This window comes from Stegostoma tigrinum, chromosome 21 (assembly GCF_030684315.1).
Source record: "Stegostoma tigrinum isolate sSteTig4 chromosome 21, sSteTig4.hap1, whole genome shotgun sequence".
Taxonomy (NCBI): Eukaryota; Metazoa; Chordata; class Chondrichthyes; order Orectolobiformes; family Stegostomatidae; genus Stegostoma; species Stegostoma tigrinum.
The window spans coordinates 33,011,750-33,038,810 of NC_081374.1; the positions used below are offsets into that span (position 1 = coordinate 33,011,750).

Here is a 27,061-nt window from a genome sequence, read left to right on the forward strand (position 1 = left end):
AGCCATCGTCATTTCATAGATTATAATCTAATAATTTATGTTTTAATTGGATTACTGTCTTCTGATTCACCAAGTAGTGTTGCTTCTCTTTATACAATTTATACATCATGTAATAATGAATTGACAACTGGAGGAAAATTTTTAACCATCTAAGCCATCATAATTTGCATGGGTTTCAATACAATATTGCACCTCAGTTGGCCACACTTTTAGTTATAGCTTGCCCAGGCATTTGCATGTAATGGTAAAGCCACTGATTTATATTCCCGTTTAGGACGTTATAGTGCATTAGTAAAATCAGTTCTTGAGCTTAAACTTCTTTTCAGGTGGTGTTCCTTGTTGGGAGTCCAAGTATGAGTAACTCACTGAAAAGCAATTAATGAAATCTGAAAGAAAATCAGAAAAATCTAACATTAACAAGCCAATTGAGGTGTTGTTGTTTTCATTCTTTTGCCCTTAAGGGCTTTCACAGTGATTAAACTATGGATTTTCATCATAATTATCTATAATTAGATAGCGATGTTAAATATTTTGCTGATTAAACTAGTCACCAATACTGAAATGCCAACAGTGTTTTTAACACAGTTGTTTTTTTCTCTCTAAATGCCATCACTGAAGTGTGAAATGGGAGAGTATTTGTAACCAGAAGGTCAGAGATTAGGTTTTTCCCATTGACAATATAGCTTATTTTAGTTCTCCGTTCTCACATCAAGTGTTGAGTTCAGATTAGATATTCACTGTGTGATACCAAAGGGTCTAGTTAAGACAGCCAAGTAGAGGAACCATCAGATTAGCACTGATATCAGTAAACTAATGTTATAACTGTCAATTGAAAAATGCATAGTCTATTCAGGAAAACATGCAAGCAAGGAAATGACAGAGATAAATGTAAATAAATGTTCACTTCCCCTTTTTATTATAGTAAGACTCGTAAACCCTGTAAAATTTAACAATTGAATATTCTATTCAAATTGATTAATGTTTACAACCTGGTTATCTGGTTCTATTTTATATTGTGCAAGTTAAGTTTAATATTCTCAGATGACATTTAGCATTCAACTAAGTTAGGGCAGCACAGCTAGCGATAAGTTTAAGTACCATTGATTGTTCAACACCTCATAGACTTTTGCATTTTTATTCTTTGATTGACATATTGTAGTGCTCTCTCTGAGAAATACATCAGTTCAAAGCCAAATCATTGTGGTGTGGAACCAGTCCAGTATTGTGTTTTCAATCATTTATCAGGATAAGATGACCTTTTTCCATGACAATTAGAGATCAGGGATAATCACTGCTGGTCTAAATTGCACTTATGTTATTGTGAATGCAGTAAACTGGATTTACTGGCACGTTGGAAAGTGAAAGGGAAATCCAAATCTTTTGTCAGAACAATTGATTTACACCTATGTAAATTCAGTTCAATTCAGTATCATGAATCTGAATTCTCGGCCTTGATTATATCGGTCAGTCTCACTGTAAACAAAATATAATTCTGTTGAATGGAATTTGTTCAATGCCATTCACTCAGTTTGAACATTGACATTAACAGACTACTTAAGTAGTGTGTTGATTGTATTTGAAAGCAAGAGCATCCTAGTTTTAGAGCTGAAGCTTCCACTTCTTCAGAATGGACATTAAATCAAGCTTGGAGCTGCTACCTGCTTAGATGGCATGAGATTCAATGTGTTCTGAATTTAAAGACAATTTGGAGAATTAGTGCTTGGAAACTATTTCAATTTATGAAAATTATTTTAGCCACCCACAATGTTTCCACTTAATCCTGAGGTGTTAATTTCCTTAACTCGTGAAGCAGACTGCTGCAATTGTTTTACACCTGTATTGTGCCAATGATTATTACACATGCTCTATTGTGCAACTGACCATAAAATTAGGTGTTAATCTTCCAGCACAGAAGATTCTTTTTCCATGTACACATCCAGCACAGAAGCGTGGATCGCTGATGCTTTTATTTCCTCTCCCGAGAGGAAATAAATTAACATAAAATTTAAACATTGATCATCGTCCTTTCAGATTCTAGATGCTAATACCTACCTGATGAACCCCTTTTATTGTTGAATAGTGTCTGAAAAAGATGCATGATATGTGTGGACATTAGATTTCAGCAACATTGACAGCCTAATTCTGTAAAACATGGGGGATCTATGACTATGAAACTAGTAAATACTAAAACATCTGGCTCCAGGTGGTGAAAAATTATAACCTCATGCTACATTTCACAAGCTAAGCGGCTAACACACATTTTAGAGTTAGAAGCGCAGGGTCACAACTGAAATATACATCCTCCTGTTATAGGCTGAGGCAAGGACTGGAAAATTCTTTTTCCCATGTTCAGATGTGTTTGCTGCTACAAGTGCAAACATAGCTCTGTAGCAGGCTGCGCAGCCAAAGATATGTCAAGGGTGTTAACACGTACCAGGAACAACTACTTGGTGGGTGGTGGTGCAGTAGTACTAGTAATCCAAAATGCCAGACCAGTGTTGTGAGATGTGTGTTCAAATCCCACCATGGCAGATATTGAAATTTAAGTTAAATAAAATCCCGGATGTAAAGCCAACCTATGGTGAGAGCCTGTGCAGTTCTCTAATACCCGCCTAAAAAGGAAATCCTCCATCCTTGCCTGATCAGGCCTGCATGTGACTCCAAACCCATTGCGGTATGGTTGTCACTTGGCTACCCCTGGACAGTAAATCATCTCATGAACAAATAAAGGGAGAAGAAGATAGAGTAGGCCATATAGTGCTGATTTAAGGGCAGCGATGTCATTTTGGAGCTCAGTGTTCTAACTCTCGATTACACATAGTTGAATATATCTTCAATGGCAGGACATTACCCCTACCTATTGCCAAGGTGGTGATGCTCCATAATGCACTTTCATTCCTGTTTCTGTTGCTTTCCATAAATATTTCCAGCACCTACTCCAACCATAATATAACCACCCACTCTCCATCCGTTCAGAAAGTGCAGACTAAATGAAAGTGATGCTAACATCACACAAATTGGAACCCCTGTTTCTGTGTGCAGCTGCTTACCAGAACATTAAGTACCAGTTGCAGGCAGCAATCATTGCAAATTATTACAAAGTCAGTGTGCCTCCAATAGATGTATTGGCAGTTTTATTATTCCATCTTGACCCTGTGCCCATGTATTCAGAGCAATAGCATTCTATCTTTGAAACCTTTTGGATCTTGTTTTGCAAATCATGAGATCCCTTCCACTACATTGCATTCCTATCACCCTATTCATGTCTTCAGCCAGATTATGTTGTTGTAAATATTTCTCTAATACTCTAATGTAGAACTAATGCACGATTCTCTGTCCACAGTTCAAATTTGAAATTATTTTAATTTTACTTCATTTAAAGTTTTGGGCCAGTTAATACTAGTGAGGTTTTCCCTTCCAAATGTGTGCATACCTGTTGACAGTGACTTTTGTTGTTCTCTGGTCTGTCTAAGCTAACAACCCACACTGGTATCTTATCGAAGTGATGAACCAATACAGTGAATATTTCAATCTTATTTTGTCATGAGTTACTAAATCCATACCTAATCATGCATTAACTTGACACCCAAATATATATTTACAGTAAACTTCTAGGAATCAACCAGAAGAATGAGCTTCATCCATTTTCCCCTCCATTAGCTCACAGCTGTTGAGCACTTGTCCAAGATATAATCACAAGTCAGTTTGGACTAGGAAACAAATTGTAGCATTATGATCAGTGCCATAACTCACCAATATGCCTTCAGAATCAACCTGTTAGAGCTACAAGTATACATTTCTCTTTTTTTGGTAGATGGGATTATTCTTAGTGTGTTGAGTTGACACAGTGCTGATAATTAAGAAAAAACCATAAATAATTCAAATTATTTAAAATTTCTTGATGTTACTTTAAGTTTGTAATTATAAGTTGTGCAGACAGATTGAATGGAGCAAGTGGAGATCCTTCCGTAGGTAGCACAGCTATGGATTGTGTCCTGAAACTTTTACCAGCCTGGAGTTTGATAAGTACAGCCACCAAACTGGGCAATGTTATCACAATATCCTCCAAGTTCCTAAAACAGCTTGGCTCAAGGGACCACATCCCAATTCTTTCCAAGCATCACATAAAGGGAGAAGTGCCAAAATTCTATCGCATGTCTAATGCCATTAGTCTCCCATAACCTGGTCAATATCCTGACCTACCCCAGCTCCATCTCTAATGTTTATCTATGTTGACAACATTTGATACAGTATACAGGCACTTACTTTCCCTGAGCTGGACAGTGCACTAAATATCAATGTTGCAAATCCGACCAGGGCACTGTGCCTAAAAACAAGCACCAGTAAAACTGTCTCTAATACATTCCACTTTCTCAATTGAATATTTGCTGGACAGCCAGATACTGAAGAAAATATCCCCACCTTGTTTATCTATGTATATGACCTTTATCAGAATATTTGTGTATAGACAGCAGTTCATCGAGGCTGCAGGAAAACAAAACTTAATACTGGTCCTAAGTAATCAGTACTGCACGGGGATCAGAGCCCAAGACCCAGAGGACCTCTGCCATATGTAGGCAAGTAATGGAAAGAGCATTCTGTGCCCCAGTCTACCCATGCCAAACACATTGATATACAACTGAACTCAGTGTGCATCAACACAGGTACCCTGAGACCAAGTCAAGCCCCATCTCTGACTCCCAGTCCTAAGCAACATTTCCAATTGGGAAGCTACTGCCTAAGGTCTACTCCAACCCTATTCAGTAATTCTCTCCACCTGCTAACAACTGCATATATTTAAACCTGCCAAGAAGTGTTTAGGTTAGATGGGCTTGACATCGGTATGACAGGTCAGCACAACATCGAGGGCAGAAGGGCCTGTACTGTGCTGTAATGTTCTATGTTCTAAGTTCCAGCTCAGGACCTGATTGACTGGAGAAAACATCGGCCCACTATCAATTTCTCATCTTGATACTCTTTTTAAAAAGTGTTTTGATACTGGCCAAAGCATCTGTGCAGCCACCCAAGACAACCCAGGCTGCAGTTGTGGCACAGCCCAAACAACGACTCACTGCCAGAGTATCTACTGTCTAAACTTTAGGTTAAGCTTAAAGAACACCCTCTAGCCTTTGACAAGATGATTGCTTTGTTCTGTGGCTATGCAGATGCCAAGTTAATAAATAGATCTAATTATAACATTCTAATCCAGATTGATTAATGGGGATATGAGCGTTCTGTCTTATTGCCTAAATGAACCAAATTTAGCAATGCTATTCATTTAGTTTGTTCATATGGTTAGTTGCATGTAGAGTTCAAGGATTCCTTGAAGCCGAATTTTTCAGTGTCTTATAACTTGAGCCAAATATGATCTCAACATCCATAAGTGAGTGCACGGCATCTGTTAATATGTGTTCATATACACTTTTGAGTCTTTGATTACTTTGGCTATTCAGATTAAAACTGCTTCAGATGTAGAAGCGTGAATATCCACAGTTCTGTTTATGGCATTGCATGACCACGCCAGGCAAGTTCAGAGTGTACTCAGTGAGCTGTGAATGTATCTTGTTTACTTGGCCTGAATTTTTAGTTATTTTAGTTCAATTTAAACTTAGCAAAATTTTAGTTTTAAACATGCTCAAAGGTTAGCTTATTATCCAACTATTGCTGAAGGTTAATACTTACATAATAACTATCACATTTGTTAAAGTACACACAAATAAAAATTGGATTTGGATAACAGATACACAAATGGTTGAAAGTTAGACCAGTTTATCATCATTGCAAGCATGTTACTTGTAGATTGCCTTTCTAAATGTGAAGTTTGAATTCCGCAGTAGTGATGGCATATTTGGAGATTGCTTGTTTGGGTACACTCCATAAGTTCCTTGCTCCTCACTGGTTGTATAGCTACAGCACTTTCAGATTGCCTATACACTTGGCAAAACTGTGGAGAATTTCTGAAAACCCTTTTTTCTTATGAGTTGAAAACTTTCTGCCCTAACTGTTGTGCCTCAAAGGCTTCTTGGGAGTTCTGTTCTAAAATATTGTGTCACAGAAATATTTGGATGAGTACATAAAATGTCAGGACATAGGCTGTGGGCCAAGTGCATGAAACTGGGATTAGTGTAGTTTGGTGTTAGTTGGTCAGCATTGACATGGTGGGCCGAAGGGCCTGTTTCTATACTGCGTGACTTTAAGATTGACTTCCCTGATGCCTCCCTTACTCCTTCTTTATCTTTAAAGTGGCAGACGACATTTCCAGTATCAGTACTTGGAGCAGAAATTTCTTCCAGTTAAATATTGGAAAGATCAAATATATTGTCTTCACTCCTTATAACAAGCTCCGTTTCCTCCTCTTGACAAATGTCTTAGGCTGACCTGCTGAGGCTCAATTCCATGATTGACTCTGCAATGACATTTCAACACAACATCATGCAGTCACAAAGCCTGCTAATTTCAATTTCCTTGTGCTGTTGGTACCTCCCTATCTGATGACTTCAATGCCCTCCTGGCTGACTTTCACCATTTTTTTTACCTTTTGTAAACTTGAGGTTATCTAGAACTCTGCTTATGTCCTGTCTTGGAGTTGTAATTGCTTATTCATGACTCATGTACTCTCTTGACACACACTGCCTTCCTGTTAAACAGGGCTCAAGTTTAAAATTCTTATCCTTGATTCAAAATCCCACTATTACTGGCCACTTTCTAACTGTACATCCTCCTACAGCTCTACACTGTCTGAAATATTTGTGCCTTTCTAGTTATGGCATCTGAACACCCTTTATTTTAATTGCCCAACCGTTGGTCTTCAGCTGTTTTGACCTGAAGCCCTGGAATCAAGCCTTAAACCCTTTGACTTACCTTTCCTCCTTTTGAGAGTTTCTTTAAAATCTACATAATTTAACCTTGCTGTTGGTCATCTGCTCTAATCTCATTATATGCCTCTATGATGTGCATCTTTGTACAACGTTTCAATTCACTACCAGAACGTACTGATGTGTTATTTTTAGATACAAAATGGATTATGTCATGCTTGTTAAAATCCATTTGCCACTATTTTGCTTAATCCATTAATATCTTGTGCTTCCATTTACATCACTTTGCATGCGTTTATCTTTGTGTTATTGATAAACTTGGAAGTGAGGCTTCCTATCCTATCATCTAAATCATTAGGAAGAACAGTGAATAATTCAGACTCCAATAAAAGACATCATGAGTCATATTTTGCTAATTAGACTACTTGTCTGTTATCCCTGTCTTCTGTCACTTAGCCAATTCTTCACCAAGTCAATACTTTACCTTAAATGTTGCATGCTTTGATTTTAGCAAGCAAACTCTTGAAAGACTTGATGGACTGCCTTTGAAGACCCATAAAAATGCCATCTCTTGGCATTTCTCCATCTATTATTTTACTAATTTCTTCAAATATTCAGTTAGATTTGTTAGGCATGACGCTTTACAAATTCATGCAGGCTTTCTCTGATCAGCAGACAGTTTAAAGTGTTCAAATACATTAAGCTGGATATTCACTGTGACATGTGGATCAAGCTCAGCAAGTTCCTGTTTAAAGTGCTAATAATCGTTTTGATGTGGGGCCTGGCTACAGGATGGAATTGAGGCAATAATCCCTGAAACCTGTGCAAACTGTCAACCAGTGCTGGCTGGTTAGAAGCTCTGTTTCAGTTCCCTCAGACTTTGACCCAGTCGTCTTACAATGTTGTAGGCCTTCTTGCCTTCAGTGATAGCCATTAAAAGCACTTTCATTAATGGCACCTGTGCCAAAAATAACTTAAAATTAATAAAAATAACCATTTTGAAGAATTGCTCACTGCAAACACAACCAACACATCCTGGCATATTATTTGACCAATTGCAAGCAAGTTTATGAGTCAACACTGTCCATAGAGTCAATTGACTCACTTTTTCCACTGATTATTTTCGCCATCTAGCCCCCTGTATCCATCACTTGAGGCAAGGTACTTTCTTCATTTTTAACGGGTGTCACATTTAATATCATGAGAGTGACATAGAATTATCTGCCAATTTTGGGCTTTACTTCTATTCCAGGAATTTGTAATTTCCACACTGGGTTACAGCTCTTGGAACAGCCAAGGTGGTTTTTGTTCAACATTAACACTGAGTTCAAATGTCACTGCTGAATTCATTTTTCCATCATGTGTAAATTACATCACACCCTCTTTTCCCATACTGGCAGAAATTGGATTGACTGGAAAAATTAGCAGTAGCTCAGCATCTGAGGCCCATCTACGATAAGACAGAAGAATATAAGTACAGTCAGTTCAGCTATAACATGTTTTTTCAACGTGGGTTGGCTTTAACGTGATTGAAAATTTAGAACACTACTTGTAGAATGTGAACTTTCATCAACTGTATTGGCTATAACACGATTCTGACCCCATTAGTTTAAATGGTACAGCTATTGCGAGAACTATTGCACTATATCAGAACCCACAGTCATCCATTTGGCCAATGAGTCTGCTTCACCATTCAATGAGATCATGGTTGATCTGATCATACTCAACTCTACTCTGCTGTCTTTCTCCCATAAGCCTTGATTCCCTGGGAAATCAGTCTATTTCAGTTTTATTATACTCTATGGTTTAACCTCGACAGTGCTTTACAGTTTTAAAAAAAACACCGATTTGTGACACCCTAAGAGAAGAAATTTCAATCATATCTGCCATAAATGGGATATCCCTTACTCTGAGATTATGTGCTATGTTTAGGGAATATCCCAATGCAAATAATTTCTCCATATCTACATCAGGTGCCTTAATAATCTCACATGTTTCCATACGTTTGCCTCTCATTTATTCAAAATTCCAATGAGTAGAGGCCCAATCAACTCAATCTGCCCTCTTCAGATAAGCACTTTGTAGCTGGTATCAGCCTGGTGAAACTCCTTCGCACTGCCTCCAATACAAGCATGTCTTTAGATAAGGGGACCAAAACTGTTCACATTATTGCAGGTTTAGTCTGACTAGCCCTCTCTCCCCTCCCCCCTGTTCAATTGCCATTCCATCCATACATTGTGTATATATCCCAGCTCTTTGGTATTCGATTAGTTAACTAATCCTCCATCCGTGCTAATATAACACCCCTAATACTATGGGCACTTATTAAGTAGCCTAATATCTGGTACCTTGTTGAAAGCCTTTTGGAAATCCAGGTATCTAATTGTTCCCTGTTACCTGTACTGCTTGTCAACTCCTCAAGAAATTCTAATACAGTTGTGAGATACGATTTCAACTTGGCAAAGCCATACTGATTCTGCTTGATTATGTTATTTATTTCTAAATGCACTGCTACTACATCCTTTATCATAAACTCTAATGTCTTCCCAGTGATAGATGTTGTGCCAACTGGCCTATAGTTGCTTTGTTTTTATCCCTCTTTTTGAGTAAGGGTGTTACTCTAGCAGTTTTCCTATTGTCTAAGACTTTTTTAGAGTTCGAGATTCTTGGAAGATTACTGTCAGTGCCCATTTTAGCTTCTTTCTTTTGTATCCTAGAATCCAACTCATCGGGTTCAGGGTACCTAACAACCTTTCAGCTCCAGTAGTTTCCCAGTGTAGTTCTCCAGTAATCATTATTATATTTATTTCCTTCCATTTGCCTCTTAATTTGGTATTTTTGGAATTCTATTATTGTTTTCTGTGAAGAATATTGCAAAATATTGAATTTCTGTCATTTCCTGATTCCCTTTAATATGTCATTTCCTGATTCGATTCCCTTTTTTAAGGACTGATGTTCACTTTGCCCCTGACTTCATTTTATATATTTAAGGAGCTCTTATCATCTAGTTTTAGATTACTTGCTTCCTCATCCTCATCGTTGATTTTCTGACTTTATTTTCTTTTGATTCCAAAAGTTTTAAGAGTCAATAAAAGACAATCAGCTGGTTGACTGCTAACCTTTGTTTGCTGTTTTAGAAACTTGGAGACACTGTGAAAAGCCAAACTGCTATCTTAAACATTTAGTAATTTTCCATCTACATACGTTTGCCTAGTTGGCCTATAACTCTCTGATCTCCTGCTGTACCAGTTTTTAAATAGCAGGGGGAGGTGTGTGATCTTTGATCTTTTATCCAAATAAATACAGTAAGAAGAAATATTGAGAACTGTCAGTAAATGAGGGGGCTTTTGGCGAGGGAGTTCTTAATGTAACATGAACAGTAAATAACCAAAAAAACTAAGTGCCTTGTGCTAGCCATGAAAATCATTATATTGTCTGTACCTGTTTACTTTAATTCCTCTTCATTCTTTCTTTTGCATTTTTAGGAAAAATTGATTCTTCTAAAGTACAAGACAAAGGAAAATTAGCTCTCAAAGGAACAACATTACAAAGATCCTCATCTGATGCTAGCCGAGACAGAGTAGGAGAAACACGCAAACCTCCATCAGGCATTTCAAGACCTTCTACTGGTGGATCTTTTGGCTACAAGAAGCCTACTACAGGCACAGCAACAGTGATGACATCCGGTGGAAACACAGCATCAGCAACAAAAGCTCAGAAATCAACAGGCATCCCTGTGAAACCAACAAACTCCAGGAAAACCAGCCTTGATGTTTCCCAAAACCACGACGGCTTTATGTCATCAGGAGCGAGGACAGCTGTGCAATATCGTAGCTTGCCACGTCCAGCCAAATCAAGTTCTGTTAGCATCACTGGCCGTGGAGGCGTAAATAGGCCTGTTAGTAGCAACATTGATCCAAGCCTCATTAGCAGCAAGCATGGAGGCATTCCGGTTTCTCGACTGAAAGAACCCTCAAAAATTGGTATGGGGCGAGCAAATTCAGTACCAGTGAATCAAACTGATCGCGAGAAAGAGAAGGCAAAAGCAAAGGCAGTTGCTTCTGATTCTGAGTGCACAATGACGTCAAGTTCTACAAAGACTCCTTCAGCTCCAGAAAGTCACAGTAAGCCGCAAGGAATGCGGCAGCAAAGTTCCAAATTCTCAGAGATATCTTCTCCAACAGCACAAAGGTAATCTGGAGGGATATTTAGATTTATGTGCCTAGAATAAAAAATGTAGTCATGTAATTCATACATTTTTGCATGACACTACTTAGTGTACTTAAAATACTGGAGGATGAACATAACTTCCAGTTACTTGAACCCAAATTGATTCTCATTGTTCTTTGCATGGTTTCTGGTTTTATCTCTGATGGTACTTATCTGGTTGGCTCACTACTGTCTAATTTCCAAGTCTTTCTCCCATCCGTTGCAACAGTTGACAGGCTGTTCTTCATTAGAAATGTTTTTTTTTCTGTATTTTCCAATTAACTCTATTTTGTACTGCAGAAAAGGAACAAAACCTCATTGAAGGATCTGCCGTGTGAACAACCAAGCCAATCGTTAGTTGATAGTTATTTACTTGAATTGTACTTTTGTACTATTGAAACATAGACAGGGCAAACTGAAAATATCCTCATTTTTGCATTCACTCTTATTTAGTACAGGCAATGCAAGAAATCAAGTGCAAAAAAAAATTCTGGTGAGCTTTTCATCTTTCTTTCCCTCACACATCTACAGCAATGACTATTTGATGTTAATGGTACGACCAGATTTTTATATGTCTGATGTAATTGACTAAATATATTTTCTTCCATATAGCACTTTTAAAATTATTTTAGTTTGGTCAGATTTGAATAATGAGGGTATTTCTGACCCAATACTCTAGGCACTGCAAGCCCATAACAGTTAAATGAACAAAACAAGTGAAAACGCATCTCTTGTTGATCGGATTGTAGATAAGATGCAAACCATTAGTCATTTAAGATTTGTTTGTGATTGCTCTGAATTGAGCATGTTGTGGCCTTCTTCCACAGGTACCTTTTAGTCCATGTGTAACACTGTTCTCCATTCCCATCCAGGATGCAGATTTCCTCTGTGTGACCTTTTTTGAATTATATTTTCATTTGTATTAATTCTTGGGATGTGGGTAGCGCTGGTTAGACCAGCAAATTTTGCCTTTTCTGAGTTGCCATTAAAAATTGGTGGTGAGATGCTGCCTTGAACTGTTGCAGTTCATTTAGTGTAAGTAGACCCAGCATGACATCAAGGATTTTGGCTCAACAACATTGAAAGAACATAGATTATATTTCCAAGTCATTATGGTGGGGAGGAGGGGAGCTTGCAGGTGGTGACATTCCCGTGTATCTGATTCCATTGTCTTTATAGATGGTTGTTGTTTTGGGGTTGGAAGGAGCTGTCTAAAGAACCTTGGAGAATGTCTGCATCTTCTAGATACTCTACACTGTTATCACTGAACATCAGTGGTGGAGGAAGTGGATGTTTTGAAGATGCATTGTCAATTCAGTGGACTGCTTGTCCTGGATGGTATCAAATTTCTTGAGTGTTGTTGGAGTCGAACTCATCTATGTAAGTGGGGAGTATCCCATCACACCCCTGACTTGTGCCTCATAAATGGTGGACAGGCTTTGGGGAGTCAGGTGACTTATTCATTGCAGGATTCACAGCACCTGATATGCTGTAGTAGCGACAGTACTTAAATGGCTCCGGCAGTTTCTTCACAGTTTTCTGTTTGTTTCAGATTTCCAGCATCCACTTTTACTTTTGCTTTCACTTCTATGTCTAGTCCAGCAAATGATGAAGATGACTGATCTTGTTTTAGACCTCTGAGTTAGCTCTTTTTCTCTCCACAGATCTGCTTTTAGTTTCTAGCATTTTTGGTCTTATTGGTTTGTGTTTTCCTGTTTTAAAATGTACAATTGTTCACCTTTAATTCCATTTCCCTAACTGCATTAGACAAGGTGGCAGTTTAAGTTTAAACATCTTCCTACTCAATTAGCAATGTTGGCTTGTCTAACACATTAGTAATATTGGCATTCATTTTCGCTAAGAGTATTGATTTTCCCTTGACCTCAGCTTTGAAAGAAACTTCACTTAAATTAGAAAATGTAACACTTTGTTTTAAATTTAATGGTGACTAAAATGTTGAAATGAAATATGACAACTTAGCTTGTGCAGGAGCTGCGATCACTGAAGCTGAAGATCAAAGGCTGGCCAAAAGAAAATTGGAACAGATGTGTGTGGAGAGAAGAAGTGCATAGATGACAGCTTCCAAATAGTTGGGTTGAAGGAGAGACAGGGAGAGGGCCAAGTTGGAGAGGGCAGTTGTGATGGGCAGACTGTGAGTTTGAAAACTCACACTGAGGACATTTGAGGTTGTGAGCAGGCTGAACCAACTTAAGACGGCAGCTGAAAAGATTAATCAAAATAGAGGTAAAGTTATAGTTTTTGATGACTGTCTTTAATAATCCCGATGGTTAAATGGAGGAAAGCACAGCTATTCCAAGATGATGTTATGGAAACAATTTAACAATGGACGCAGTGGGATGGTTGAGAGTGGTGGAACTAGGTGCCCTCCAATGGATTTATCAGATTCTCCAGCATTGGCAGTTCCCACTATCTATAGAATCTGATATTGTCTTTGGATATTGTTGCCATTGTGTATCCAATGGATTTTGATGAGGAGAATGCCAAAATCCTCAGGACTGCACAAGTAATAGTGTGGCAGTGGAAGAAAAGACATTACTTGAAATTCTTTGATAAAGTCTGTTAGGAAGTCAAACAAGCAGATAAAGTCAGCCCTGCTGAGTTGAATGATAAAGGACAAAATTCAGAAGATGATAATTTGACAGTTGAAGCGCCATATGATCATATGAAGTGAATTTTGGTCTTTTTCTACATCTGGTAAATGAAAATGGGAATGAATTTCTGGTTGACCTGAACTTCTGGTGTAAATGTTGCACCAATCTACAAATTGGAACCCACATTTTCAAAAATTGGCTGATTGAAACAAATATGTGCACCTTGTACAGGAAATGCAGGGTGCTGAGGCTGTTTTTTGAATGTGAATTGATATTCACCCACAGATAGGCAGAGCTGTAGTGCCAGGTATGCACCTGCTTTTCCAAATTTTAGGCGTACCAACCAGTCATTAACTAACACGTTGACAGAGACTGCTCAAAAATGGTACAGAGCACTTTGTACAAGTTAGAACTCTGTGCAGTGAGGAGGAGTGGGAGTGTACTTCCACATTAGTCAAACATATTTGGGTCTACTTCTGTCCCAGATTGATCCACTTTAACAATGCATCGCCATGAGCAACTTACTTGAGCTTACTTATAAGGTCCAAGTCTGTTTTTTTTAAAATTCTTTCATTATTTTATTGCCCAGCATTTATTGCCCACCCCTAGCTACTCTTTGGAAAGTGCTGGTGACCTGTCTTCTGGAACTGCTGCAGGTTATAGAGTCCCTACAGTGTGGAAGCAGGCCATTTGGCCCAACAAGTTCGCACTGCCCCTCCGAAGACTGTCCCACTGAGACCCATTCCTCATGTCTAACCCACCTAACCTAAATGTCCCTGGACAATATGGGCAATTTAGCATGACTAATCCACCTACTCTGCACATTTTTGGACTGTGGGAGAAAACCGGAGTACCCGAAGGAAGCCCATGCAGAAATAGGGAGAATGTGCAAACTCCACACAGACAATTGCCCGAGGGTGGAATCAAACCTGGGTCCCTGGTGCTGTGAGGCAGCAGTGCCAACCACTGAGCTACTGTAATGCCAATTTGACCCAGAAGACCCTTAAGAAGGGAATTGAACTAGGATTTTGAACTAGGTGACAGTGAAGGAATGGCGATATACTTCCAAGTTAGGATGGTGAGTGGCTTGGAGGGGAGTTTGGGTGAGAGGGAATTAATGCTTGTGGTTGCAGTGCTAATCATTTGGGCTGCTTTGTCCTGGATGCTGGCAAGCTTTTGAATGTTGTTGGAGCTGCACCCATCCAGACAATTGCAGAATATTCCATGACACTGCTGACTTGTGCCTGGTGAACAGGCTTTGGAGAGGCAGGAGGTGAATTACTTGTGGCAACAGTCCCAGCCTCTGACCTGTTGTTGCAGCCACTTTTTGTTTATGCAGCAAATCCAGTTAAATTGCTGGTGTATGGTATCCCCTAGATTGTTGATAGTGGGGGGATTCAATGATAATAACACCATTAAAATTCAGGGGCTGGTGGTTAGAATGTCTCTGGTCATTGGTTAGAGTTTGAGTAGTATGAACGTTACTTACCACTTGATAGCCCAAGTCTGGATGTCGGCCAGCTGCGAACATTGTACAATTTTTAGTGAACATCCCTGCTTCTGACCTTGTGATGGTGGAAAAATCATCAGTGAAGCAGCTGTTGATACTGGGGCCTAGGGCAGTACCCTGACAAATTTCTTCAGAGATGACATGGAGCTGAGACAACTGAACCTCCAACAGTCACAACCATCTTCCTATGTGCCTGACATGACTCCAACCAATGAAGAGTTTGCCCCCAATAGCTATCAGCATCGAATGAGTTGCATTTGAATGTTTATATAATTTTTAATTTGTGATTTTAAGGAGGATCATTTTTGAATTTATGATGTTTAACTTCAATTGTGTGTGAACATAACTGAATACTGATTAAAATAATTTATAAAATACCTCTGGGTAAGGCTCGAATCTGGACCTTCAGGGCTAGAGGCAGGGACACTACCATTGTGCCACAGTGCATTATTATATATAACTATAGTGGTTTGTGAGTTAAACTTCTAATTATACACTTCTGGTGACATGCGATACACTTCAAACTGTGATGTGTCTGTACATTTTTGAGCTAATAGTGCATTTCATGATGTTGAAAGCTTAATTGACCTAATTGAATTGGATTTTTGGTAGAAATAATTGTTTAATGCTGTTGAGGTTGGAACTTTAAATTAATGGATTTCTGGCATAAAAATTAGTGTGTGAACAGAGTATGATCACTTAATGTACTTGGCTGAAATTCTTCTCAGCACCATTTATTGCAGATCAACTCTGAATAATAGAGGAAGCAATTTCTGATTAATGTATTAACTACAACGGTGTACCCTCTGGCTGCAAATGGGATTCGTAGGGAAATGTGTGCATAAAGTTATAGAGGTTGCACTTAGCAGTAAGTGTTTGTCTTAGAATATTGTGATCAGTTTTCACCCTTGGGTCAGATGAAAAAAAGCTTTCCCTAAGATGCTCCCTGTCTTGTTGCTTTTCAGGAATGCCTGCAGCCTTCAGTGCTAACCAGACATTTTAATAAGGTAGGGTATTGCAGTTCCCTGAATCAGGGACTCTAAGGATGGCAGCCCTGCCTATTGACAGCTGGCAGCTGTTCAGTAGCTTGGTGGTGCCACTGGAAAGTGTGACTGATATTGGTAATATGCCCACTGGAAGGTCAGCTAGCTGCCTTCCCCAGGAGCAGGTGAAAGATGATGGTAGGAGAGCCGGGGACATTGTGTGGAGGGGAAATAGTCATCAGCAGCAAGATCTGAGGGGTTGTTTTCCAAAGCTGTGATCTTCCAGTTATCAGTGAGGGCTTTGTAATTCAAGCTCCCAACTAAAGGAATGCGTCACCCGCACCACCTTCCCTGGCTGCTAATTACTGATGATTAATTGCCCATAGAAGGACTTCAATTGCCATTGGAATGGAAAGGGTGTGGAGTATGGCAGGCTTTCCCACAACAGGCTTCATTGGGGCAGGGATGGGAGAATGGTTGGGTTTCCAGCTGCCATGCTTTCTCTATTAAAAGCCACCCATGCCACTCGAGTCCCCATGAGAGAGGCCATGAAGTCACTATTTGTAAAGTCAGTACTACTGTTTTGTTTCTCAGCTTGTCCTACCACTTTCATACCTTTAAACTATATTCCAAAGCTTCTTGTTCACTTCACCCCTTTTTAGCCTGTTCACTTATTTCGCTACTTATCATTTTTACTAATGCATATCATTTCATTCTGTGCCATTTGTTCATTTCACCAGTCTACATAGTGAAGAAATTTTGTTGCAACCTCCTCACTGTTTCCTACGTTCCCAAGTTTTAGACCATCTGCAAAGGCGAAAATTATGCCCTGTCTGGTCATTAATATCTTTTGAAAGAAGCTGTGGTCCAAATATTAGCTGCTGGAAGAACCAGCTGCACATTTTCCTCCGGTTAGAGAGCAATCCATCACCATTAGTCACTACTCCTGTCTTTTAGCCAATTTTGTATTGATGCTGCCACTACCCCTTTTGTCCTAAGGACTTTGATTTTGCTAAAGTTATCCTTTTTTATATTGTACTTTGTGGAAGGCATCTCTGTGAAGTCCACGTACAGGACATAAACCACATTTCCATCACCAATGTGTGTGTTTCATGGTTTCAGACGAAAATCGTGGGTATTTGAATTTGAAAAACCAGTCTGTGCAGAAGTGCATTTCAGATTTTTTTTACATAAACAGTGCATATGAGTTTCAAAATACTCGAGTGTAAATTATGAATATGCACTTTTTATTAAAGACGACAATATTCAGCACAGTGCTGCCTAATTGCTGAATTGTATTTTCTGTGAAAATTCTTGCGCTGTAAGCTTGTCCTTCAGTAATGTAAAATGATGTAAGCGGAAAATTCCCATGTTCTATTACATCCCTTAAATAATGCTTGATTTTCATGTAGACTGTAGTTTTTTTCCTTGTGTTCCTTTGGCACAATTTTCATTTTAGACATCCAAGTAAGAACACGTAAAGTATGGAAGCAATTAAACTGTTATACTCAGTTGCTCCAAGATTTGCTTGTAAATGGGCAAGGGAAAATCGGAAACAAATGGAAAGTAAGCACAAAAGGCCCAAGGTCGATAAACTACCCAAGAAAATGGAAAGCATTTAAAATATTTTCTTCCCATAAGACTTAGCACATCAGCAGCTCAGCCCTGAAGAGTGGGTTCAGTGACCACAATACAGAACTAACTCTTGGGCTATCAAATGAAATGCAGGAAGGCCAGCATCTTCATGCTGCCTCTCAATATGATTTCCATATACAGGCAGCTGTAAATCCAATGTTGACTGGCTGCTTAAGTGCTACCACTTAAAGCTAGTTTGTACTTCTTGTGTGGGAGATGCATTTTGGTTAGTATGAATGCTGTGAGGTCTCTGAGAGGAAGGGAAAAGTTGAACATGGGAGCAAACATGTCTCCTGGCTTCCAGTAGTAGCAGGGGTAGCCTTGGCGGTTTAGTAACCGAACTATACATAGTTGGCAATCACTTTTCAATGGGGATTGTCCTTTCTTGCACCTAATTTCACATAGATCAAGACACATTCAGAGGACTTCAGCTGGATTCTTGAGCTGGAAAAAAGAAACAACACTCACTAAATTGCTGTGAACTTCATGGTCTCCCTACTCTACCGAAATGTGGCAGACATTCCCAGTGTCTGCATTAATGCCTGCATGGAGATTGTAACTGGTACCACCTTGGATGTCAATTTCAAGTTCCAATGACAGTGTTAGTGCCACAAAAAAAGGGCCATTTAAGCTCAATTTCTCATCCCTTGCCTTTTCATCTCAACATTACTGCCCGTACACTATTGCACAGAGAAAAGTTGAAAAAGTCTGATCTTAAATTCATTACTAAAAACTTAGGCCAGGCAAGATGAAAATCAATTAATTGCCTCCTGAGGATTTTGGAAATATACTGTGACTATTTTGAGTTTTCAGTCTGGATGATATGTTTTGAAGTTTAAGGAGGGCGTAAACAATGGTATAAAATCCATCCAACACCACTGTTAGGAACTAAATTTGATGAATACATCTAAACACTGCACAAAACTACTACTTCGGCTAATCTTCCAGTCTCTGGATCATCAAAGATCAGATGTATGATCAAAAAGCAGGATAGGACCCTATGGAAGTCCTGATGTGTGGACCTGCCTGGGATATTGTTGAAAACGTAGCACAGCTCTGATGTAATTACTTGGTTAGGTACCCAGTTAAACTCATGGATAGTGCACAACTAATCCTCCAGAAGCTGACACTCGTCCCTCCTGAACCATCCCAGCTTCCATCCCATTCACCAAATATGTTATAGCCCTTGCTGCATGTCACTTTGCCCTCGACCTTATCCACAGTGCCCGTTTTCCACTTATCTGTCCCATTTACCCATCCTTCCGCCTAACCCATTTACTCATTCATCCATTCAACAGTTCACAAACTTTCAAACTGGACTTTAAAATTACCAAACAGTAGCTGGTGCCACGTGATTGTCATTCAGGTGACAGCAGCTGGATTTGTGTGCTGTCTTCCCTACATTCCAGTATAACTGATCTCTGCAAGACATGTGCTTGGCATTCCTGGGGATCCTGGGCATGAAACATGCAAGAAGGAAAGTTTGAGGGGTGTAGCAATTTGATTATGTGCCACTAATCAGAAGAGCTGGGCAATTAAATCTTTAAATTTGATTTTGTGGTGTAGCCTGATTATGTAGTAGTCTTACTAGAACCTTAGAATTTTACAGTACAGAAGGAGCCCATTGGACCTGTTGTGTCCAGACTGGCTTCAGAAAGAGCTATGCAGCTAGTCCCACTCTCCAGCCCTATCTCTGTAGTGCTCTATCTTCATCACTTTATTAATCATTATCATACACACTTTTGTAACTATAAGTAAGTATTGATTTAAACTGAGATAATGGGAACTGCAGATGCTGGAGAATCCGAGATAACAAAGTATGGAGCTGGATGAACACAGCAGGTGCTCCTAAGGTGCTGCTTGGCCTGCTGTGTTCATTCAGCTCCACACTTTGATTTAAACTGAAATTGCCTCCTGAACAAGATCTCTCATCACATGGCTTTGGGGTGTTTCATGACTTCTCTCACTGTTACTTTCGTGTAAACCCTAAACATATGTAAGTATGTAACCTCACCCTAAGTGTCATTCTGATCAGACAGGCATGTGTGCTTTTGAAAATTACAAGCCAGCTTTTGTACTTAGCAGTGAAGAAACAGTGTTCACCATTCACAGTGCCAACAGCTGTCAACAGGAGATTTTGCTGATCTTTAAACTGACAGTTGCTGCCATTCTGCTAATAATCCAATCCAGTGCCATTTTCGAGTGATCTGTGATCACGCCAAGCAATAGCAAAACCCTACAATCAATCAAACTGAACATTCTGTACTGATGCTCACAGACTTTAAACCAGGACTTGAAAGTCAGATTAAAATTATATACAGAAAAGATAGTTCTGGAAAGAAAGATGCAACTGGGAGAGATCAGAGAGATGTGCACAACTTAAATTCTGTAAGAGTGAAATGCTGCACTTGTAAAATTACATTTTTGAGGGACTTTTGTGCTGACAGTAATTAAGTTATCACACCATGAAAACTCATTCACACCTGACTGCTCAAGCCTGGCATTATATGCAGCATTTACTGAGCGACTGGTCAGTAGTGGTACAACATAGGTATAGAAATATTAAAGTTCTGTTAGAGACGTAACAAAGTAACAGAGGCACATATTAACTTTGAGTACAATTTATGTATGTTTATGTTTAACTCTGCACGTGCGTACTCCTATCTGATTCACTTCACAATAATAACAATGAATAATATTCGCAGCATCATTACTATTGATGCAAAGTCTGGTTTATTTTCACTCAACATAAATTTCATCTATCCTCTCTGTTTTCACAGACAGTAGAATCAACAATATTCGTTTAACTATTGCTAACTTGGTACTAGAACCCAGCCATCACCTTCATCAGTCATTACTTTCATCAGCGATGCACAGTAGCAGCATGACTTTTACTGTCTAGAAGAGCAAAGGTACCAGATGTATGGGACCACACCATGAGCTGAAAAGTCCCCTCAAAGCCCTATTATCATCCTGACTTGGACATGTCCCAGGGAAGCCACTTTTTGCCACCTCCTCCAGGGCTGTCAGAATTGAGCAGTAAGCACTGACCTAACCAGTAATGTTCACATCCCATGAACAAATAAAACAAAACTCCTAACTCCTAAACAAACCAGCAACGTAAACACCACATTGTATCATTTGAGCAGATAACTTAAAGGACGCATTTTCCTGCTGTTTACCCTGAAAATGAGCAGTGTCTCTGAAATTTGTCGATTCTCTCCAATCTCAAGGACATTGTGACATTGCCTGTGCCGGACATTTACAATCATGATGTTTGATTGCCGGTTGAGAACAACAGCCTGATGGTCCATCTCTGCCATAAGATTCTGACCTACCTATTCTCGCCATCTACTGGCCATCTAGCTGACAGTGATTTGAGACAAAAGCTGACGCTTCGGGCTCTCTGATGAAGGGTCTAGGCCTGAAACGTCAGCTTTTGTGCTCCTGAGATGCTGCTGGACCTGCTGTGTTCATCCAGCCTCACATTTTATTATCTTAGATTCTCCAGCATCTGCAGTTCCCATTATCAGTGATTTGAGACACACTGCTACGTTTGTGCTTCCAAGACTTCACTGTGCGTAAGAATGAAGCAAATGTTGGTTCTAGATTTAGGAGGTGGGAGAGTTATATACTCAAATATAATTATATTCTAAGTTATAATGGAAAACCACTGCATATAATTAGTGCAGACTAGGCTCTGTCTATTGTAGGTACGACCAAGATTGACCTTGCTTCCTGTCAATCCCCTATATGAAATCATCAGGAACTTTTCGTAGCAAAATAGAGGGTGCAGAGATGGTTCTGGCAAACATAGTGGACAGAATTTAACACTCTCCCCATGGCAAGTTTGGTGATTTGGGGGTGGGATGTTTAATTGGGTAATGTTTCCAAATTGGAAAATGTATTCAAAAAGTTAACAAAATGTAAGAATTATTTAAAACAAAAGCACTCGGTATGAATTGTCCTTTTAACTGCAGTCGGTTAGTTAATGCATCATTATTGGCCATTCAGGACCATTTTTAGGAAAAGTCTTTTAGCAGTTACATTTTCAAAGAGAAAATTCAAAAATAAATATGAAAGAGAAAATATTGCATTGTTTTTTAATTGCATTGTGTATCTCTGGAGATAAAACAAAGTCAATAGCTCTTTTTTATTTCTACCATATTGCGGTGTGATGGCTAGATTTTCATGTCCTTACAGGGATGGGTTAGGGATTGGGTAAGTAACAGTGTGGTATGGAGGGATCGTGATGTCTTGTCACGTACCTCCCTCTGCTTTTTTTTAAATTAATGGCTGTATTTGGGTGTGGGGTTGGCTTGACTATGCTTGGACCAATTACTAAATACTTGAGGCCTTTACCTGCTGGATCTGATGGTATAACTGCTTAAAAAATGGAAAAGGTTTACCACACGAGAAGGCAGACTCAGGAAACTGAGGACAGGGTGTCCTTACTAGTCAAGCAGCCTGCTTCCAATGTAAGAATGCAAACACTCCAAAGCTGGAGTGGTCAACCTCTAGCCTGAACCACCCCAACTCCCGAGTGCTGAATTTCATCCCTACTCCTGGGCCTGCCCAAATGGCCCTGACAAAACCCTCTGCTTTGTTCAAGTCCAGTCCCCAATATTGTTCCTGCTCAAGAACTGACTATAGCCCCTGCTCCTGGTGCTGCAGCTAGAACTGGAGAAGTGTTACCTGCCCAATTGGCAGCTCTTGGAGATAGGACATCCTCTGCCATGGGGCAGAAACACAATTGCATTTTGTCTCCCTAGGCTGCTCTGGCTAGGTTCTGCATCCCTGGCATTATAGCTACTGAATGAAATCTCCCCCAATTCAACATCAAAAAGCTGTGTGATAATATTAGGTTAGTCCATTGTCATTAGGAGGTGTAAGGTGTGCTTTGAATACAATTAAGGGGATAACTATTGTGTGACTTTTAATTAAGAGTCCTACGTAAATGGAGGAACGCAACACATTTCCAAATAAATGTTGATTCACAATACAAAATGGGGAATTATTTATATTCCACTTAGTGTTTGTGTAAAGCTGGCTGCTGTAGGAAATTGTAGCTACTTGATGTATAAAGGGGCTAATACATTTTTATTACTCCCAGGGGATCAGTCTACTAATATAAAACAATAAATTACAAGCAACCTATGTACCTTGTCCCATCTGTCGTAAAAATGATCTCCTATTCTATTTATACGTTTGGTTTTATTTACTGGTAGTTTTTAAATGCATAACCTTTCTTAAAATGTTTTTTATTGTATTTTTTTCTACAGTTCCATCCTCTATTCCCTTCTCTGAAGCATCGAGCTTTCATCTTTTGTTAACTTTAACAATGGGGTCTCAGTGTGTGAAACTTTGAATTGCAACTTATCAGACAACCACAGTTAAATCATGTTTTTACAGATGCTTGGCATTTAAGTTGACCTTTTTTTTTAATCAGGCAAGGCATATTATCCTCATTAGTGGATGGCCTCAGTATTTTTCCCCACAGATGCTTCTTGGTATCTTTATAACTGGATCAAGGAATCAAACAAGCAATATAAACTGTACCGCAAAGATGTTTGGACATGTAAGACTCACGCTAGATGCAGTGGATGCAGATAACATTTCAAAATGCTGACCATCTACACCTTTTTTATGTACAGAGATTATAAGTTGATTGCCATTTCGAAAGGGAATTTGAGGCCTTATACACTGAAATCTATGGCTCCGAAAACAATTTGAAGGCACTCTGTTTGACCATATCTGTGCTATCCCAGTACTGTTGAGGCCTAATTTTATGACTTAAACTGACATCAAACATTATGGATTATTTTGTTTTTGAATATGTTCCAGATTTGTTTATGCTGATGTACTCTGCTTTAAGTGTTCTCATAATTTGCATTTTGCTGGTTAATTTGTCCCATTTTTTAGAGCTGTAGCAAAATGGATTTGGAAATGTTGCTATGACACAGAACAATTTTATAAGGTGATTTTAAAAGTTCTGTTACACTATATATCCAAATCTCAGCTCAGTGCCTATATACTGCAAAACCTAGCTAGCAGTGCAAACTGCAGCTACAACTTGCACTAAATTGAACAATAAAGCAATTCCTTGCGTCGTAATTTTTCATCTTTATAAGAATCATAAATGATTCCTGCTTTCTTCCAATATTAAGAAGATATTTTACATTATGCAAGACTCCGAAGATTCATTTTTTTGCATCTGGCTAACATACAATGTGTTTCGTGCCAGTGTCAATGATACAATTATGCAAATCCAAAATACTTTATGACTGACTAACTAGAGAGTGCAAAACCACCAAAGACATTTTTCCCACCCCAGCCTTGTCTGCCTTCCAGAGAGACCACTCTCTCCGCGACTCCCTTGTCCCCTCCACACTCCCCTCCAACCCCATAAACCTGGCACTTACCCCTGCAACCGCAGGAAGTGCTACACCTGCCCCCACACCTCCCTCACCCCTATCCCAGGCCCCAAGATGACTTTCCACATCAAGCAGATGTTCACCTGCACATCTGCCAATGTGGTATACTGCATCCATGGTACACGGTATGGCTGCCTCTACATTGGGGAAACCAAGCAGAGCCTTGGGGACCGCTTTGCAGAACACCTACACTTGGTTCACAGCAAACAACTGCACCTCCCAGTTGCAAACCGTTTCAACTCACCCTCCCATTCCTTAGACGACATGTCCATTCTGAGCCTCCTGCAGTGCCACAATGATGCCACCCGTAGGTTGCAGGAACAGCAACTCGTATTCCGCTTGAGAACCCTGCAGCCCAATGGTATCAAAGTTGATTTCACCAGCTTCAAAATCTCCCTTCCCCCAACTGCATCCCGAAGCCAGCCCAGCTCGTCCCCACCTGCCTAACCTGTTCTTCCTCTCACCTATCCCCTCCTCCCACCTCAAGCCACACCTCCATTTCCTACCTACTAACCTCATCCCACCCCCTTCACCTGTCCGTCCTCCCCGGACTGACCTGTCCCCTCCCTACCTCCCCACCCATACTCTCCTCTGCACCTGTCTTCTCCTCTATCTATCTTCCGTCCACCACCCCCTCTCTCCCTATTTATTTCAGAATCATCTCCCCATCCCCCTTTTCCGATGAAGGGTCTAGGCCTGAAACGTCAGTTTTTGTGCTCCTAAGATGCTGCTTGGCCTGCTGTGTTCATCCAGCCCCACACTTTGTTATCGTGCAAAGCACCTCTTCCCTTTACTCTGATCAGTAACTTCCCTTTTTGCAGCTTTTAATATGGGCTGAGACTTATTAAAAACTACCTTTCCAAGACATTTGCACTATATAACAGAATTGCAAGAAATGTATCTCTCATCAGAATGCGTTCAAATGCACAACATGTCTATTCATGCAACTGTTAAACATGTGGTTTAGTATCTTTATTTTAAAACTCAGTGACAATATTATGCTATCCTTAACACATTAAAAGTACAAAATGATTTTGTTACTGATTAGTATTGTCACTAATCTTGATGAAAGCACAAAATGTCACCTTTCTAAGAAGTTGATCAGTATTGTCATTAATCCACAATTACGTAAGCTAAAAACAGTAATTTGCAACTGAACTCAAATTTCTTAATATTTTACATGCTTTTATAGTTCCTAGTATTGATGTCTGATTTTTAGGTGGTTTTCACTTTTGATTTTATGATTAGTGAGAAAATGTCATTTTTCTTTTCAATGTTCATCCAAGATTTATTGCAAATTTCCCCATGTATTGCATTAACCAAAAGGTAACTTGATTTCTTTGTTTTTTCTCTCTTCTACTCCAGGGTGATAAGTTCAAAAGGAATCAGCAAGCCACCTCCAATAGCCAATATTGATAAAATCAACTCAAATAGCTTGGATTCTGCAACCTCAGGACATGTCTCTATGACCAGTAATGTTGCCAATGAAACTGTAACCAAAACCCCAGATGTCCAAGCAACTGGAATCAGTTTGGCTCCATGTTTAACACCTAGCCCTGCCCCTGTTCTTAATGTAAATTCTAGTACCTTTAGTCAGGGTCTTGGTCTAGTCAGCAATTTTACAAGCAACAAGGAAGGTCTCATGTACCCTAAACTTAGTAGCCTGCACACCAGCATGGAATCTTTGGATCTTCCATTGAGTGTTCCTTGTTCATTCTCTGCGAGTGGTACGCTTTCAAGGGAGGAGGATCACAGTGGGCTCACATGGACTGGGAGTTCTAGATTCTCACAAATGGAGAGGTACGTCAGTGATTTGAATAAGATTGATTTAGCTGTATGGAACTGGATACAATAAGACAATATCATTGGCAGCTTTAATAGTGGATAACACTAATTCAGTTCAGGTAACTCTTTTAGATCCTAAGATTGATTTAACAGAGTATTGAATCATTTTGCATTGCTGAATTAAGATATGTTTATAGCTATTTGAAAATGTGAAATAACTCCAAAGATATAAATTGAAAGTGATTTCTTCAGCTCTCAGCAGAGGAAATCCTGAGATGTTATTTTCGTCTTTTTAAGTAGTCAGTCAGGATAGGGGATGATTTGCCTGAGCTCCGGAACAAAGGGTTTGGAGGATGGCAGATCCATTGTGCAGCCTGTGGACTCTGCCCATGTGTGTGCAAGTGTAGCAAGAAGGTCAGGGTAAATGGATGGTTTGCATCCTCGTGCTCCCTTCGATGTCTTGACTTCATGTATGCATGATTCTGATGAAGTCATTCAGTGCTATTTTGAACACGTCTTCTCCATTTTCGAGAATTATAAACCAGGGCTTCCTGAAGTTGGCAGATTTGCATGATCTTCTCATGGATGCCTTGAGGACAACTCTATAGCATTTCTGATGTCCTTCTGGCATTGCCTGCTAAAATTGAATTCCAGAGCAGAGCAATTACTTTGGGGGTATTATCAGAGGTATGAATAATATGTCCCAATCAGTGGACCTGGTTTTGTGTGATGAGCAAGCTGAATTGGCTAGGGATGCTGTCATTTAACCAGCGTTTTTGTCACTGGGTTTGCAAGATTTTGTAAAGGCACTGCACTTGATACTTCCCCAGTGCTTTTGGTTGTCGAAGCCTTCAGACCATACAGAGATCACAGCTGAAAACAAAAAAAATGTCAGAGATCACACAGATTAGGCAGCATCCGTGGACAGAAAGCAAGCTAATGTTTTGAATCGAGATGATTCTTCATCAGAGCTCCAACTCTGATGAAGAGTCACCTGGACTTAAAATGTTAGCTCGCTTTCTGTCCATGGATGCTGTCTGACCCACTGTGATCTCCGGACATTTTTTTATTTTCAGTT

At 39.6% G+C, this 27,061-nt stretch overlaps 1 protein-coding gene across 4 annotated transcripts in view; it reads left to right on the forward strand.

The window, feature by feature from the left end:
* Window positions 1-27,061, forward strand: part of LOC125463028 (neuron navigator 1-like) — a 618,648-nt gene that overhangs the window by 474,297 nt on the left and 117,290 nt on the right. For all 4 annotated transcript variants that reach the window (XM_059653430.1, XM_048553660.2, XM_059653432.1 and 1 more), the window contains 2 exons: window positions 10,301-11,006; window positions 25,564-25,998. In XM_059653430.1, coding sequence (XP_059509413.1) covers window positions 10,301-11,006; window positions 25,564-25,998 — 1,141 coding nt within the window. The remainder of the gene's footprint in view (window positions 1-10,300; window positions 11,007-25,563; window positions 25,999-27,061) is intronic.